This window comes from Daphnia carinata, chromosome 9 (assembly GCF_022539665.2).
Source record: "Daphnia carinata strain CSIRO-1 chromosome 9, CSIRO_AGI_Dcar_HiC_V3, whole genome shotgun sequence".
In the NCBI taxonomy this organism is placed as follows: Eukaryota; Metazoa; Arthropoda; class Branchiopoda; order Diplostraca; family Daphniidae; genus Daphnia; species Daphnia carinata.
In genome coordinates this window covers 8,798,258-8,815,532 of record NC_081339.1, presented here as the reverse complement: position 1 = coordinate 8,815,532, position 17,275 = coordinate 8,798,258, and the positions used below count along the sequence as shown (strand labels likewise).

General features: G+C 41.4%; 2 protein-coding genes across 2 annotated transcripts; both read right to left on the bottom strand.

The window, feature by feature from the left end:
- Positions 1-6,986: 6,986 nt before the first annotated feature.
- Positions 6,987-12,941, bottom strand: LOC130700927 (uncharacterized). Its single transcript, XM_057522916.2, has one exon. It carries the CDS (start codon positions 12,851-12,853, stop codon positions 7,118-7,120), a length of 5,736 nt encoding a protein of 1,911 aa, XP_057378899.1. The 5' UTR covers positions 12,854-12,941; the 3' UTR covers positions 6,987-7,117.
- LOC130700934 (uncharacterized) lies at positions 12,804-17,030 on the bottom strand. The gene is made up of 5 exons (XM_057522926.2): positions 16,879-17,030; positions 15,337-16,480; positions 15,195-15,272; positions 14,693-15,127; positions 12,804-14,622 (listed from the first exon to the last, which is right to left on the bottom strand). The coding sequence occupies exons 2-5, from the start codon at positions 16,466-16,468 to the stop codon at positions 12,947-12,949; spliced, it is 3,321 nt and encodes a 1,106-aa protein (XP_057378909.1). The 5' UTR covers positions 16,469-16,480; positions 16,879-17,030; the 3' UTR covers positions 12,804-12,946.
- Between the last annotated feature and the right edge of the window lie 245 nt (positions 17,031-17,275).

The window sequence follows — 17,275 nt, the reverse complement described above, 5'->3', positions numbered from 1 at the left end:
TACGCAAGCTATTGGCTTTCGTCAGCTCATTATTACACACCGTAGTTATCGTTACGTGTAACAGTTCCAGCATTTTTCTAGAAAAATGGAAAAATAGTTTGCTAAACACATCGGCCTGGTCAATCTGCTGTAACTGCTTTTGTTAATGCAAAATGAAGCACGCAAAACTAGACAATGAGCGAATCGTCATCAATCAACGAAATAGGCTATACGTAACTGAAATGGGAAAGGGCATTTGGTTAAAAATAAAAGTAAACAAAAAGAGTTATTTCATTCTGCTTCAAAATGGAAATCGATGTTTCACGATCCTCATACAAGCTATTTGTATGTGAAAGATGACGCATCGCACTTCGTATGAACCACAGTTCATGACAGGAAACCCTGTACCGTAAGTTTTCCTATTGTCCTTTTAACAACAAATTTACTATGATTTTTTCCTAGCTAACTTGTTGGTGCTCGCTAAACAAATCTCGCCCATTATTTAAAAAAAATATGCTTAGTTAATGTGTAGGTTTATAGAAGAATAGGCACGGTTTAAACAAATAAAAATTTAAGACTTGATACCAGCCACAACTTTACAACGACAATGCAAATGTTATGTGTGGTGCAAAATTCTTTTTTGTTCATCGTGGTTTCCAAAAACTAACCGATTAGAAATAATAGCGTCATCTGGTCAGCACGACTTGGGTTGAATTTAAATTCGGGCAATCGAAGCGAATTCCCGACTCCGAATTATGTGGATGGGTGGGAAGTGTCTCCTTGAAAAACTGACGAAAGACGAAGCCGTCCGTAAATCAATTTCTTGTTGACGTGTGTTTTAAACAAGCGGCTGTACTATAACTTTTTACAAAATGTATATTTTTTTCTTTCGAACAATTTTTTGACAAAAAAATAATGTAAACGGGCTTTGTATGTAAAAAAAATTCGGCAACAAACAACAAATCTGGTTTGCGACTTTGCGATCCCAGAGTTTTCCAATCACAGTTTTACAACAGGGAGACGAGAGAATGAAAGCAAATAGTGTAATTGCAATTCAATCGCGCACAGTGTTTCTATGAAAATGTATATTGCCACAAATACCTCTAAGCGCCGCCAGTCGTGAGAACGATTGGTTAGGTGAAACAATCGTCAATTTCTTGCACTATTTTTAGTTCGTCTTGTAACAAAAATTGTAAAGCCAAAAATTTGAACCTCGTAAACCTGTCTTGTTTTCCGTTAAATCGCTGTACAGTATAGGACTCTGGCCAATCATTTAAATTGTTCTAATAAAACGAACTTAGCCGACCATACTAACGGCTTTAGATTTTGTCGATTTAGGCTCTCTCTTCTTTTTTTCTCCACGCGGTTTTAGCGAATGGCGATGGCGGATGAGAATGATGGTGGATTATGTGATGATGGATTGCCAACTTGTACTCTATTCCCTTAATTGCCACTAGAGGTCAGCACATTCTATTTTCTAGATATTCGGTGTTAAAAACCGTAATTTTCCTTAATTGGAAGCTTAGCTTAGGATTCTAATTTTCTATTAAGCTCTAAAATTGAACAGCACGCTTGCATTCCGTACAACTGCGATTCCTTTGTACAGTATGTTCCAAAAAAATCCGACTACCCCCCCTTAAAAAAAAATGCCCCCTATCAACGTATAGCTAAGTTACTTAGTAGTTTAGGTGGGTTATGTTAGAATATGGGAAAATGCAAAAAATGCGGTAGCCGTTAGAAACGAGACATGAATGAGCTCGTGTCTCGAATCACTAAGGGGTGACACAAATTGCCGTTAGGCAAAGCCAAAAATTTTTACAAATCTACTGGAAAATTGTTTTTGCACTAGGCTACGAGCATGGCCTACTATAATAACGGCCAGCAAGCGCGCAATACCCCCTGCGCCTAAAACTAACATTGCCAGAGGGGCCTAATACCCCAAATCGAATTCCACTTGCCGCAGCTTCATTCCACCCATTCCGATTTCCTCGACTTTTGCCACTGAATGGCAAAGGAGAGCTACTAGTGTTCCGGTAGGACAGATTATAAAATTACAGTGGTCTAGTGGATAGAACACTCGATTGCCGTGTGGGAATCTCGAGTTTGAACCCAGTTTAAATCTTCCTTTTTTCTCCTTTCCTAACGTAAACTGGCCACGCGCGGCGCTAGGTTCTACTTCCACTCTTTTTCCCACTCATTTCAATTTTTTATTAGTTACCAAACAGTGGAAAGTGGAGCTTGGTTTGGGGTATTAGGCCCCTCTGGCAATTTAGTTTTAGGCGCAGGGGGTATTGCGCGCTTGCTGGCCGTTATTATAGTAGGCCATGGCTACGAGAGACAGACTTCGGGATGGGAAGCCTCGTCTCCATGGTAACTAATATAATGAATCATGGCATACGCGCCTTTTTCAAAATCTTTGTTCTTATGCGTTAAATTAGTATAAAACGGGGGTTGGATTATAAATCTGATACTGTTCATAAAAATGTTTCGCGAAAATCACGCAAAACAATCAATTTTCGTGAAATTTGATTTACTGAGTACCCGGCTAGGCCTAACGATATCACAGACGTTCTTTCCGCAACAGTTAATTGTTTTGCGCTATTTTCGTGAAATATTTTTATAAAAAATAGAAAAGAAAGCTTTTATAGAAAAAGAAAGTTTACAGTTCATCATCAGCGTTTGGCTGTGTCAGACCTATAACTAATACAATTCCAGCACCAACGGAAATAAAGGATACCAAACTATTATACAATGCAGTATAGTCCTATCTGCTTTTCAATTTTAAACCTTGAGATTGATAACATTTCCTTCCTGATATTCTCGGTTCCCACGAATTTGTAGCACGCCCAAAACATGATCTCGTTTTACTTCTGTCTTCTAGGGCATGGTTTTCAATGGGCCTACAAGATAAAAAAAAACACTGTACGATGGAATTAAGTAATGAAGGCTTAAGTTGAAAACAAAAATAAATGAAAATGCAACGTACCTGCCTGTATCCGATAAAACTTCAAAGGCTTATTATGTAGAATTTCAAAAATCTACATAATCAAAGTGGCTGCTTGCTATTTAGCAAGAAAAAAAAAAGAGGAGGAATGGATTACGGATGTACTTTTGGCGAAATGGTGGGCAATAGAGGTGAAGGGATTTTCCAAAATCATTCCCATGGTTGCGCTATTTCAGCCAATCCAGTAAAAGGGTGCCGTTAATATGCATCGGGTATTTAATCAACTAAGACATGCTACCAAATTTTTGGCTTTGCGACCCGCAAGTGTGAGCTAATATTAAAAGCGATTAAAAAAGCATTATAGATATTGTCGCGTCGGAAATATTCGATTCGTCACCGCGGTAGCGACAACAGCGCTAGGATGGAAATCCCGCCCCAGTTATGGCCGTCCTTTGGAGCACCACCCTCGTCGCCGGATATAAAAGGGGCGACTTGGCACACCTGTGGGGGCTTTTTGATTAATTGGTTAGAGCAGTTAGTTTTGCAGTTGTGTTATGGAACCTTGTGGTGAAATACACATTATCTTTTAATCTGAAGCACGACGTCTCTATCTTGGTAAAGATCCATGGCCGTGACATGGTGGAGATGCAGGGTACCACCTGTTAGGCTGAGTAAGGTAAGCGCAATTGTTGTTCTTTTCGCACGGGTCTTGGGAAGTTTTTGAATAAGGGACTTGGAGGCAGGTGCTGTTTAGGGGTCCTTGGGAAGTGTGACCGGCCGGCTAGAAAGTGCCTTAAATTGCCGTGGTACAGGACCACAGACCTGGGCGATTTCCTTGATTCGCTGTTAGGTTGAGACCCGTCCGAGTAAGTTGTGGAAAGCGCGTAGTGAAAGCCCGACAGGCCTACCATTGGGTGGGAGAGAGAGACGTAGCTCGGTGGATGAGTACGGATCCGCCTAGGCAGAGCAGGCGTTTACGAGGGTTAGCCGCGTCCCCGATAAGCGAGGAAGGACAACGCAACGTTGGTCTTGACGGAAGTCAGGCGGAATCTCTAAAGAGAGTTACAGAAGTAGGGGCACGGACTGCCAAAGCGATCGGTCATACCTTTCCGAGAAGAGGAATCGTATCACTGAGCCCGATCGGAAAGTCGAACGCGAGGACAAGTTCCTCAGAAGTAGGGGCACAGACTGCCAAAGCGATCGGCTATACCTTTCCGCGAAGAGGAATCGTATCACTGAACCCGATCGGAAAGTCGAACGCGAGGACAAATTCCTCTTGTAGGTATCGGAAGTTTGATCAGGAAGCAAGATCGAGAGATAGTGGTGTAGGAGAACAAACGTGTATTGATCCGAGGGAGCAACGGAAGATAGCCGAAAAGCAAGGAACCTTTTAACGAGTGCGCAAGGGAAGGAAGAGATAAGGGGTTAGACGATTTTTCTGGAGCTTTACCGCTCGTTATAGCACCAACGCTTGAAATGGCCCAACGTGCGGAATTTAGAGGAAATGATGGACCTCCCGCCCGTGTACCTGCACAGGCAGGAGGAGCCGCTCAGCGTGCACCGGCTCATCCATCGCAGTATCGTGAAGTACCAGTTTTCCGCGGAGGACCAGACGATGACGCCGCTGAATGGATAGAACGTTTCGAGAGGACCGCCAATTTTAATGGATGGGGTCCCGCTGAGAAAGCGGAATACTTTGGATTATTCGTAGAAGGCACAGCAAAGGATTGGCTAGCTTGTCAAATAGGACAGGTGGTCTGGGACGATGTTGCTCCGCGTGAAGCCGCGCCTGGGAGGGAGGCCGAAACCGGGATAAGGGGCCTACGAACGCGATTTTTAGAAACATTTCGCTCGGAGGATTTCGACCGCTATCATAAAGCTAGGCTACGTAATCGGAAGCAGGAGGCTTCGGAAACGGTCGTAGGATATTTCTATGACGTGCTCAATCAGTGCCGTAGGCTGAACCCTATGATGTCTGAAGCGAAGAAAATAGATTATCTTTTGCGTGGGCTTAATCAGCCTTTGAAGCGAGAAATGACAATTAAACAGCCCCGGACGACAGATGAATTTTTTAGAGCATTAAAAATTTATACTAGGGCATATGAGGATTCAGAGAAGCCGCATCAGGTAGTTAATTTTATGGGACAAGCGAAGGAACCTATTCCAGCCAAGCGAGTCACGTATGCTGACTACGAAGAAAGGCGAACTCCGTTGAAACAAGAAGCCTACGAGTCCGACGCAAAGCGAGACAGCACGCGCCCAGGGTCGCATGACGAGTTAAAAAATTTAATACGCGATATGGCAGCTCGGATAGAAGAGCTGGAACGAGGCACTAAACAATTATGCCTGGGAGGGAAGAATACTTCTCGAACAGTAGACGGAAAACCAATCTGCTACCGATGTGGACGCTCCGGTCATATTGCTCGTTTTTGCGAGACCAACTCGGGTAATACGAGACCACGATCACCAACACCCGATCGGGAAGGAAGAGAGGACGAAAGGGGACCAAACGGACGTGATGGAAGCCGGCGAGAACGTGAGGACATGAGAAGAGACTGAATAACGTGGTTGGAAAAGAACACTAACTGGCCACGCCATCTCTTGGTCGGCCGGTGAGTATTGAGGCTACGAGCGCTAGATGGGTCGGCGGCGGCCCCAACTTTTATTCATGAGAAATGCTTTTATTTACTTTATTCCCCCCTATAAATGAAGTCAATGTCGTGTAATTCCTCTAACCCTGTAATCCCTCTACCCCGTAACACAAATATTAGATTTTAGACTTCTATTTTCCTGGCACACGAGCGCGATCGGGACGAGTCGCGACTTAAGGAGGGGGATGTCGCGTCGGAAATATTCGATTCGTCACCGCGGTAGCGACAACAGCGCTAGGATGGAAATCCCGCCCCAGTTATGGCCGTCCTTTGGAGCACCACCCTCGTCGCCGGATATAAAAGGGGCGACTTGGCACACCTGTGGGGGCTTTTTGATTAATTGGTTAGAGCAGTTAGTTTTGCAGTTGTGTTATGGAACCTTGTGGTGAATTACACATTATCTTTTAATCTGAAGCACGACGTCTCTATCTTGGTAAAGATCCATGGCCGTGACAATATAGTATATTTAGGTCAAGAAAATAAAAAAAAACGAGCTCAAGATACGGAAAACGTAAATAACCGTTGTTGAAAGGATTCTAAGAATTTTCATCCTCAAGCATTTAGGCAGATTTGTAATACTGACGCCTCTCCATTTTCGCTTTAATGCAAATGCCGAAAAAAATATCCTCTTTTTTTTTTTTTAGTTTTCTTCAACTCTTTTCTTTAACTTATAGTTTCCCCGTCAAACAATATCACAAATCGTTACGTTAAGCGGTTCGGCTTATTAATTTTTTTTTTCAAAAATAGAAAGTTGTACACACAAAAAATTGTAGTTCAACAAGGTGCCGTAGATGGTTTTGTTAATGCAAAATCGCAGAAAAAAAAACACCACAATAAGCGATTTAGTCTATCATTAACAACGCACAGATTTGTAATAGCTTCGGTAACGCGCCATGATAAGTGTAACACCTTGTTGGATATAGCTGACATGAGATCTGTTATTAAGATGTTGAAAAAAAAAACAACAACAACAAAACAGAACAGCAATTTAGATATAGCCTACCGAAAACCTGAAACCATTATTCGTGGATGTAGGTATTGCCATATTTCCCTTTACTTCGGTATTCGGGAAACTTTACCTAACATATCTCTTTGATATTCTTTATGTTTCTCGTCTCATTCCCATTGAAATAGATACCAGTATTTGACATCCCAGTTGTTAAATAGCTGCTGGAATTCGATGCAAAGGATATCGTCCTCGACATCTTGCGTAGGCTACTTTTATTTGGTGTTTGTTGACAGACTTGAAAAAGAAAAATAGTGTTTTACGGTATATTTTTGCCAATGATGTGCCTAAAGATAATAACTACAAAAAAGAAGAACAGCGGTGTAAGTTAAAAAAAAATAAACTCAAGTGTTCAAACAGGGATAAAATGAAATAAGGATAAAAACTGAAGAAGGACTGTAACATTTCACGAATCAGTCAAATGAGAAGCTAAAAATGTTGGAGAATCCAAAAATTTGAAAACAAATTATTACTGTTCTTCATCCACTCAAAGTACGTAAGGCAATATTAAAAAAATTACAGTGTTTTCACTTTCGGTTACATAAAATGCACAAAAGTGGTGAACATTTCGGAATTGACATTTGCTAGCTTCGAGACTTGGTCGGAGGTAATTTGATGAACTTGTTGCCTCAAAAAGCCTAGAATCTTTTCCACTAGTCTTCCCAGTTCAGAGTCAATGTCGGCCGCCATTGTTTTCTGAAAATGATTAAGTTCCTCAACATCGATGTCTTTAGCCTTTGGGACTTCAGGACTGACGGGATTCTCCAGACCCAATAGAAATTCACTAATGCAGGTGACAGTGACGCATATCAATCTCATTCGCATCTCGTAATCATTGAAAATCGGTTTCATCAAGCGAATTCCTTTATCAGCCAATTCTTGAGTCAGCAATATTCCCTCCTTTCGTTGAATCTCGTTAAGCTTCAGCGAGATTTCGTCGACGATTTTATTGACCCATTTGTGCCCTTCTGCAGTCCAATCAGAAATCAATTTTTTCAATTTCTCTCTAACAAACTGATGGGATGTTTCGAATCCATGCAGAACGTTGAATTGGGTCAGCGCCTTTTGAATTTTAGTCAAGTTTTTGGTGACGCATTTCTTGGTTTTTCCTAGTACAAAGATGTCAACGTCTTGTAAAAGGTAATGGAGTTGGCTGTGAAAGAAGAACTCGGTTTGATGGTTGACCAACCCAGTCAGTTCTACGATCCTTCCTGGTAGTGTTTCATGTCCTTTGTTTGTTTGGCCTCTGTTTTGCCGTTTCCATCTTACTAGACCGCCAGCCCAATTGATTGCCTTTCTAAATTCTTCGTTTTCAGTCGAATTATATACTTTGTAAAGTGCTTTGATCATTTCGTTTGGCTCCGTTTTTCCCATGACACTTCTTAGCCTTTGACGAGTGAAATTTGACCAGGTGAAGTTGCTGTGCGTCATGATGGTCGTTATGGCATACAAAATGTCTGATACTCCTCCCATTAACAATAAATTCTTGCTTAATCCAAAGGACAGCATTTTACCGTTAATAAGAAAAATCCCAACACCAATCGAAGCTACACCAACAACACCGGCGAACGTTGCCCCCAAATATGACGCCCAGGACCTCTCTCGATCCGTAATGTCAATAACGTGATTAAATCCTACAAGATCGAAGATATAGAGTTCCATAGAAATGTTATAAGTGTTTGGAATCTTCAGAATATCCATTTCGATAAAATCGAGAAATAAGTCAGATTTTTTCATCCTAGGTGCATAAACAGCTTGATGGCTTTTCAGAAACTTCCGAACACATTCACGCTCGTCTTCGTCTTCAATATCTTTAGTTCCCTCCACGATGAGCTTAGCATCTTCTGTCACTCGAGCACCAGAGATGACGTGGGCAGCCATTAAATCACCAAGCAAATCTCGATAGGGTTTTAACGGCAATAAACTGATGGCTTTCAAACAACTGGGATCTTTGTCAGCCTTTAGCCATTGACGTTTAACTATTTCAGCTACGAAAATTCTACTAATTACACGCATGACAGGTTTCTCATAAGCAGGACATTCGGGATAGCTGAATTTTTCGTAGTTGGACAATAACTCGCCATTCGAATCGATGGTTTGCTGATCAATCAAGGCCTCCCAAACGCAATCACGTTCTTCATTCGAAGTTATGTTAGCCCGGGTCAAATCATCCTTCCCCATTGGGAAAGAAGGTTTCAAATTGACGGTTTCAAGTTTTTTAAGGTTAAGCTGTGCAATTTTATTAAATTCGAATTTCTCCTTTTGGCAACGATATTCATCGCCAAGTTGTTTAATAACGTACTCTTTATTGAACACGATTTTCTTTTGTTTCAATAAGTCGCCCATGTTGTCGTAAATTGGATTGTACAGCACGTTCAGACAGTTGTTTTCGCCATCGAAAGAATCCAATCCGAACTGAAAGTCTTCGATTTTAATCCGATTTTCTCGATTCAGTTTTTTGCTGCTCAGTTTAGTTGATTCGTCGTCGTATTCGGATTCCAAAACGATGACGCATTTCATTTGAGGACATAATCCACCTTTCACCGCTTGAAGTGCACCTTCTTTCTTCAGCTCTTCCCAGAACGCTTTTCTCGTGCACGGGATCGGATGTTCTTTTTTCAGTTTTTTCTCGACCTGCTCCTCTGTCAAATTCCCCTCAAAAACAGACTTTAAATTTTCCTTCAGTTTCTGGATTCCGTGTTCATTGGCTACTTGCTGAATGATAGCCTCCCCATTAGGGATTGTATCAATGTCGTTGAACCGACAGCTGATACACTTTTTTTCTATCAATAGCTCAAATAGTTTGTCCGCTCTTTTGGGACAAATTTTTGGTTTTTGTTCAGGCTTACACTTTGTTTTTCCTTTTTTTTGGAAACGCACAAATTCTAATTCGATTTCCTGTAGGAATGTTTCAGCTTTCTTAATAAAGCTCTTTTCTTCTTTTTCTTCCTTCCCAGCTTCCTTGAGATTAGAAGATGAGCAGAGATGACTGCCCAATAGAGCTCGGACGGAACCGATGAAATATTCCAGGATTTTGATGATATTGTCTTTTTGTTGTTTGTAGGCGTCGACGAAGCAGAATGACGAGGCTGGTTCAGGCGTTGCATGGGCGATTTTACGGTAAAAGGACAAATGCATGACTATATCGTTGCTCAAAATAGTTTCGCATTTTTGTAAAATTTGAATGAATTTAATTTTGTTTTTTTTTAAATCTTCTTGAATCAAAATGAAAGCAAAGTAGTAATGAGCAGCAGGATAAAGATCACTGTCCTTTGAATCAATGACTCGTTTCAGAATTTCAGCTGCCTCCGACAGCGACGGCTTCTGCAGAGCCAAAATTTTTGCCATGACAACAGACCGAGCTGGCGTCATCCAACTGCAGTCTCTTGTGTTGTTTTCTGGCAGTCCAAGTCCAGCACAAAAGTTGCGGAGTAACTCAGTATGATAGGAATAAGTTAGTTTCAAATGATCCTCTGTTTTGTCAAGCCACAAAGCCCATATATCCAGCACACTGTCGCAGATTGTCTTAATTTCCTGATCTCCACGTTTTTGGGTTTTCAATTCTTGCTTCAGTTCAGTGTAATAAATCAATAATTTGTCAAAAAATTTTTTTTCATGTTTCATTGTCCTGAAATCTTCTTGTAAACGAGAAATCCGTTGGCTTTCTTTCCACTGACGCTCCTCCTTCATACTTAACCATTTTCCGGCGCCCCATTTCTTTCCTGTTGGCGATTCTTCGTACAAGAGGAGGATTCCACTTCCAGGTGCGCCATTTCTAGCTGAGCGTCCCATCGCCTGTTCCTCAATCCGTTCATTTTTTGGCAAAAAAGTGAGACAAATATGAAGACCTCCGTTTTCTCTCAACTTTTCGCTTATTTGGATATTCGTGCCTCTGCCCGCCAAGTTAGTGGCGATGATCACATGACCGACTTCAAGTGATTTCCCTTCGAAAGCAAACTTTTCATAATCACGTGTGTAGCAATGGATGTGGTCACCATTGAGCTTTGATCCTAATGCAGTTTTAAAGTAATTGCGAATAACGTTCACATCTTTGATGGATTGACAGAAGATGACGAGAGAACGAGCTTTAGTTTGATCATCAGGAAGGATAATATGTTTTGTTTCATTGACGATGGCAAGGAGCCAGTGGTCCTTAGATTTAAAGACTTGCGTTGGTTTCAAGTAGAAACGTTTCTGGAAAGCTGTTGGGATGACAAACTGAAGGCTTTGGTATTTGTCAAGCATGAACTGTCGTTCTGTTTCAGATCCCAGCGTGCCCGAAACGCCTGCTGCTTTTTTATAAGCCTGGACGTAAGTCGCATTAGAAATGAAAATGGCTTTTAGAATTTGTGGTGTCAATTTGCAGCCTTCGTTTAGCTGAATAAATTGATGTAGCGCTCCATCCCATTGTGATGAGATCTGATCCATTCCTGTGTCCTGATCAATAATAATTACTTGAGGATGGAGATCTGGGCTGATGTCTGTTCGGTCTTGATCGACAACGTAGTCCTCGTCTCGTTTGAGTTCCAGTGCCTGCATGGCATTGTCCAGCCAACTGTCAAGATGGCGATCGACAAAGGACATCAAATGTTCAGGTAATCGAATACTTCGCTCGCGTTGCGCCACGTTACGGAGGTAAAAGATAATCTTGGGATCCATTTGTGGTTTGAAATTGATTGTTTCGAAGTTATCTTCCATCAACAGTCGTCCTTGTGGGTCGATTACTTTCGTTTCAACCAAGTGATTCCAGAGCGCATTCTTTTCCGATGGCTGGTCCTTCAATGGACCGTGAATCAATTCTAAATCGTCTTTAGTTATAGCGCCGTAAAGGTCGTACAGAACGGCTGATTTAACGAATTCCCTTACGGTTAAATTATTCGAGCCGATGGAAGAACTGCGTATCTTTTCCCAAATAAAAACGTAAAGAGATTCGAGCATCTCCATGCCGGGGATGTCGTGCGATAGGTACAGCGTATTGTTACCGCGATCGAGCAACATGCAATCGACTTCATCAATAACGACAAAGTCCATGGTGCGGTCACCTCGGATGTTATGACCGTAGAATTGGTCCAGTAAGTAATCTCGCTGGAAATTGGCCAATTGTCCATAAACGACTGCTGCATTATATGCTTGGGTTCGTTCGTCCACCCATTGGCTGCAATTGTTTGCCACACTGACGTTGAAATATTCGTAAAGATCCCGTAGTCCACCATCAGCCACCGACAGCGTAGAATCACGACGAGCCAGCACTTCATTACTTGTAATAACATCGATTTTCTTATTCTTTTTATCTTCGTTTCGGCAAAGGGCAAATGCGATTGCGACACCAGTGACGATCAGCGATTTGCCTTCACCGGTTGACACCTGTGTTAACGTGGACTTTCTTTCGGATGTCAGCAATGTCATGATCGCCACTCTCTGAGTGTCCCGTAGTCGGAATTTTGGTTTGTCTCCTTTCTTCGTACACGTTCTTTGTACGGCGTAATCGTAGACAAAAACAAAATCCACTGTTGACTTTTTGTCCTTCAGTTCTAAACCATATTTCTGCCATTGCTTGATCAAATTTTTTATTTTTTTCTGCTGCTGCTTGTATTCTTGTTTGTCAAATTCTTTCATTTGGTTTGACATTAATTTAGATTCCGTCACTCTTTCTTGCACGTTAGTCAACATCCGCGGATATACCTGTTTCATAATTGATTCGTCATTCGTTGGCGCATCTTTTTCCATCTTTTTTATGATATCGTCAATGTTTCTTTCGTCATATACTTGACTAGGATTCGCCCCTGAATAAAGAGCATTGTGCAAAAGAAAAACGGCCGCCTTCAAGTCCGGAGCCGTTTTCAATAAGTCGTCACAAAACTTTTCGTTGTTTTCGCATTCGAGTTTCAGTAACATGTAAACGGCCTCATTCCTGAGTTGTTTATCCTCTTTTCGAGTACTCGAATCGTTGATGGGCAGCCGACTGACTTCCTTTTCCCACTTTTTGCTTCTCAAATGGTAATACCAATCGCTAAAAGGCAGTAGCTCAAGCTTCGGCAACTGCTGACTTGTGATTCCGCTACCTTGTTCGAAATCATTTGATATCAATTTCATGAGCCGTAACAATTTCTGTGGCTGTAATGCGGCACAGCTGTCGGATGCGGCAACCGATTTTCGTAATACAGGCAACAGAGATGGCATTCCATCGGCTATTGGATATAAAAACCGTTGTATATTGCCGATGGTATTAATATCGGGAACTTCCCAAGAAAATTGGTCGTAAATTTCAAGCATAAAAAAATCGCATCTCCAGTCGACGGGTAAATTATCTTTGACAATATTCAAGTAGAAGATGGGACTGAGATTGCGATTATTGTGTTCTGCTATCTATTCAGCCAAGCAGCAGAGATCGGTTGAATATTCTTCTCTCCACTTTGCATTCAAGTTTTCGCCCCTTTCTTCATGTTCCTGGAAACTTTTTAAAAGCAATTGAAACAATTTATCCGGTGTATCACCGTGTTCAGGGTTGAGCATCTTCATAGAAGTGATGACCTGTTGGTAAGCGCTGTGTTTTTCAAGAGAGTCTAAGAATTTACGGAAACAATCACTTTGAATCGGCTGATTTTCAAAAAAGCCCTCATCAATTTGTTTGCAAAAATTTGCCACCATTTTGTTGGGTTCAACACGTTGCCATTCTCCGTGTCCGCGATGAAGAATGTAGTGCTTTTTGGAACCGTCAGGATTCAGTGTTTCCTTGTACTTGAAAAATGATAATTGATCGTTGTAAACATGGATGAATATACCATGGATGATTGCTAGCATTTCCACTTCAGCCGATTCCAATGAGTTCGATAGCGTCTCAACAAACCTGGCGTATTCTTCAAATAATTTTTTATTTTTTGTCGCGTTTTGCCAGTCGAATTCGTTTTCTTTGTTGCTCGTCCGTCGAAACTCGGAATAGGCATTTTTCATGTCAAAAGCTATGGGATAATCCAACGCATTGCTCTTTTGCACGCGGAGTACAAACTGCTGGACAACAGCTGAGACTTTGACATGATTTTTCTTTTTGAGGATGAATTTCGTCAATTTGTTTCGGTTTAATGGTTTTTTAGGAAATGTTGCATTCTGCCGAATAAATGTTGCGAGATGTTGGCGAAATATTTTCACGTTATTGCAAACAAACGACCCACTTGAATTCATTTGACCAAAAATGCTGTGTATAGCGCTATCAACACCGCTCATTGTTGGCATCAAATCCAGGAATCGAACGTCAACAGGTGTTTTTTGCCGGGAATCAACTGGACGACGTCCAACTGACCGTCGGCCGACTAAAGAGCGAGAAGTGTCTGTTACGCTGTTCACATCCAGTTTCTTTTTTAAGGCGGGTTTCACAAAACTCATTGATCCAATGTTCTCAAGTCCTCGACTGCACTGCGACGATAATTGATAAAGTTGAGTTTCTTTGCCTTCCATTTGATTGACTAAATCGTCAACATTTTCTGTCAACTTTTGTTCCTCCCAGTCCTTGGATAATTTTTCCTGAAGAGATTGTGTCATCTGCTTCCGCTCGTCCATTTGAACAACGTACTGGGCAAGACTTTGGCGAATGATGGCCTTCTTTTTCGTGGCATTTAGCACCGTCGAATGTAGTGGCTGGGCTTGGCCGTATGCGTATAGACCGTGGTAACCAATCGACGCATATTCTCCTTTAGTTATTTTGGCGTAATAATTATCAGGATCATTTGGCTGCCTTTTAGGTTTCGTAGGATTGCATTCCATCAGAAGGCTAACATCATTTTCGAAGCCGATGTATTGACCTGCCAGATTTCGGTTTGCAGATGCCTCAGATGCGTCTAGCCTGTGGATGAGACCTACGTCGCCTACAGGTGTTCCTATGACGCCATCAGAACCCATTGCTTGGTAGACACCCAGCAGCATAGCCCTTGGTTGACGGTTTTCCTTCCCGACAACCGGAATGCCGGATTCTGTTGGGATCGAGTTTCTTTCGGTCATGTATTCAAACACGATGTTACCTCCAAATCCCCCTTGTCCAATGCTGCTTCCTTGTAATCCCAATGTACAAGAAACTATCAATAAACCAATTGTTTAGCTGACATAGGGAATGGTGTATACCTTGGCAGAGAATAAGTGTGTGTCGTTTTGTTTTGGACTGATAGTACGAAACGGTGATATTACTGCCGTCTTTCGCAGTGCCGTCAATGAAAAAATTACCTGCATGGTCTGGTTGGACATCTTTACCGTATTTGCGATTGTCAACTGGCAACAAGTTGTTTAGCGTCGTCAGAACTGTTTTAACTGCATCGTTTGAAGCTATGTGTTTTCTTTGTTCTCCCGTTCCGAATGTCGACATGGAAGGAAACAATTGATTGAAATATTCTTTGGACCATTTGTGAGTATCTTGCTCTCGTTGGCTTTCCCCACTACTGCCGTTCTGTCCGTCCTCTCCTTTGCCGCCATCAGAAATAACCTTCCATCGTTTGGCGTTGAACATTTCGTTACAAATGATGTGTACGTTGCCACCGCTCATACCTGGCCCACCAGGTTCTCCTGCGTATAATTCAAATAAATAATATTGAAATAGTTTCAAAGTTATTAGTGTTGTTTGATACATTACCGTTTTTGCCCGAAACATCCCAGCAGACGGAGAAATCGTCAACAAAATTATGAGCCTCCATCGGCTCGGTGGGTCCTTCTGCGTTTTGCATTTAAAAGCAATCGAATTAAAATAAGAACAAACAACAACACAAAATAACTACCTTTCGCCTCGACATTATTTTTCTGGCAATTCCGGCAGACTTCGTGGTCTACGAAAATTTTATCAGCAACGATTCCAACGTTCGTCCCGTGCCAGGTTTCATTCTGCAGGTGGCAATCGATATGAACGGATGACAGTCCAACAATCTGAATTTCTTGCACTTCGGGATTTTTTTCTTTCAATCGTTTCATTTCGCCAATAACTTTGTTGACAAACACAGAGACGCCTCTAATGAAGATTATTTTTTTTCCATATTCGTCTTTGATTACGATCATCGTTTTAGGTAACAGGAATGCCTTGCACGTCTCTTTGACCAGGACTTGCAATTTAGGTGTCCATTCTTTTTCTGATTTTAGCTGATTCAACCAATTCGATGATTCATTTTCAGTCGCATCGTTACAACTTGCAAAAATCTCTGTCAGTTGGTTCATTAAGTTTTGTCCGCCAGCGTTACTGACGTCTGTGATGTCACTTCCTATTAAATGTTTCTCCAAAACGTTTTGTATTCTTACGTCTTCAGTGGCGACCTGTAAAAGTACATTGAGTGCGACAAAAAATTCCCAGTTTCTCTTGCCCTTAATTTGATCTTTTGTGACATCATCTAGACACCTGGAAAAAACTTTGTCAATGCAAGACTCTTTAAATTGCTTGAAATAACTGGAGACAAGAACCGAGAAACGTGGCGTATTTTTAAAAAGATCCACCTGACTGAGTATTAGTTGTAGATACTGACATGCTCCGTCACACAGATTTGTCAGTTGGCACATCGCTTCATTTAGTTTGAGGCCAATATCTTCGAATGAATTGATGGAATTTAATTCTTTCAATAAAGTGGGCATTTCGACGCTGATATCGATTGTTTCATCAATAAGGTAATCGACAGCCTTTCTTAAACTTTTTCTTAGCCACATTTCCAATACGACTTTCACGTATTGTCTCTCGACCAGCGTCGATTCCAAACAAGAAATTTTTCGATCCACAAACGACTCGATGTGTTTAACGGCATCTTCGTGCATTTTCGGTTTGTCGTCTGACTTAATCCAATTTCTGATGTGCTCAATGACTTCATCGCTGTTGCTAAGTGACTTGGATGTTGGGGTATTAGAGCTTTCAGTGGAATTTTTTTCGTCCATCGTCGTTGGAAACTGTATTTAAACAAAAAACAGAGTTATATAAAACAGAAACAGGGATGTCAATTCAAGTGTCAACATTCTCGTAGCCGTTGGCAAATGAACTATGCAGGCGTCATTAAATTCGCTGAAGGCGGTTGGGTGTGTAAAACGATACGCGAATTTCACCATAAAAGTCCAAACATAAACTAAAAAATAAAAATAAAATACAGCTATGGCTAAGGCCACCATTACGGAATTATTATTTAACGAAATCGACTGCACAGAAGGAAATGAAAAAATTAAATCCAAAAGGATGGTAAACCGCGACGCGGCAGACCATCCGGTGATAACAACTAACAGACCTAACAGTACACGTACATACTATTCAGCACAAATTAACAACCAATTCAAAATTTGAAAATGTTGCCTACCAAATGCACGATTTTTTCTTTCAATTAGGATCCAAATAAGCTGAGATTTAAGATGTTGAATTCCAAAATGTAAAAATAAGTCACGTTCAGCTTTGTACTCCAGCCACTATATGTTTGTGTCGCAGTTACATTATGTGTTGCGGTCAGAATGAGAACAAGCTTTTGATTCCTACTGCTGTTGAAACGTCACTGGCAGTCTGGTTTTTTTACCATAACCGTGGATTTTCTTTAAATGGACGCGCTACTTTTACTTATTTGTTGGCGCGACAAAATCAGATAGACTACGTCTTATATCGTGCTCTTCGCATTGCAACAAAGAAAAGGAGTGGACATCGAAAAAGAGTTGTTTTTCGACCTGCGGCAAAATACAGTGTCATTCGGATCGGAGCATCAGCAA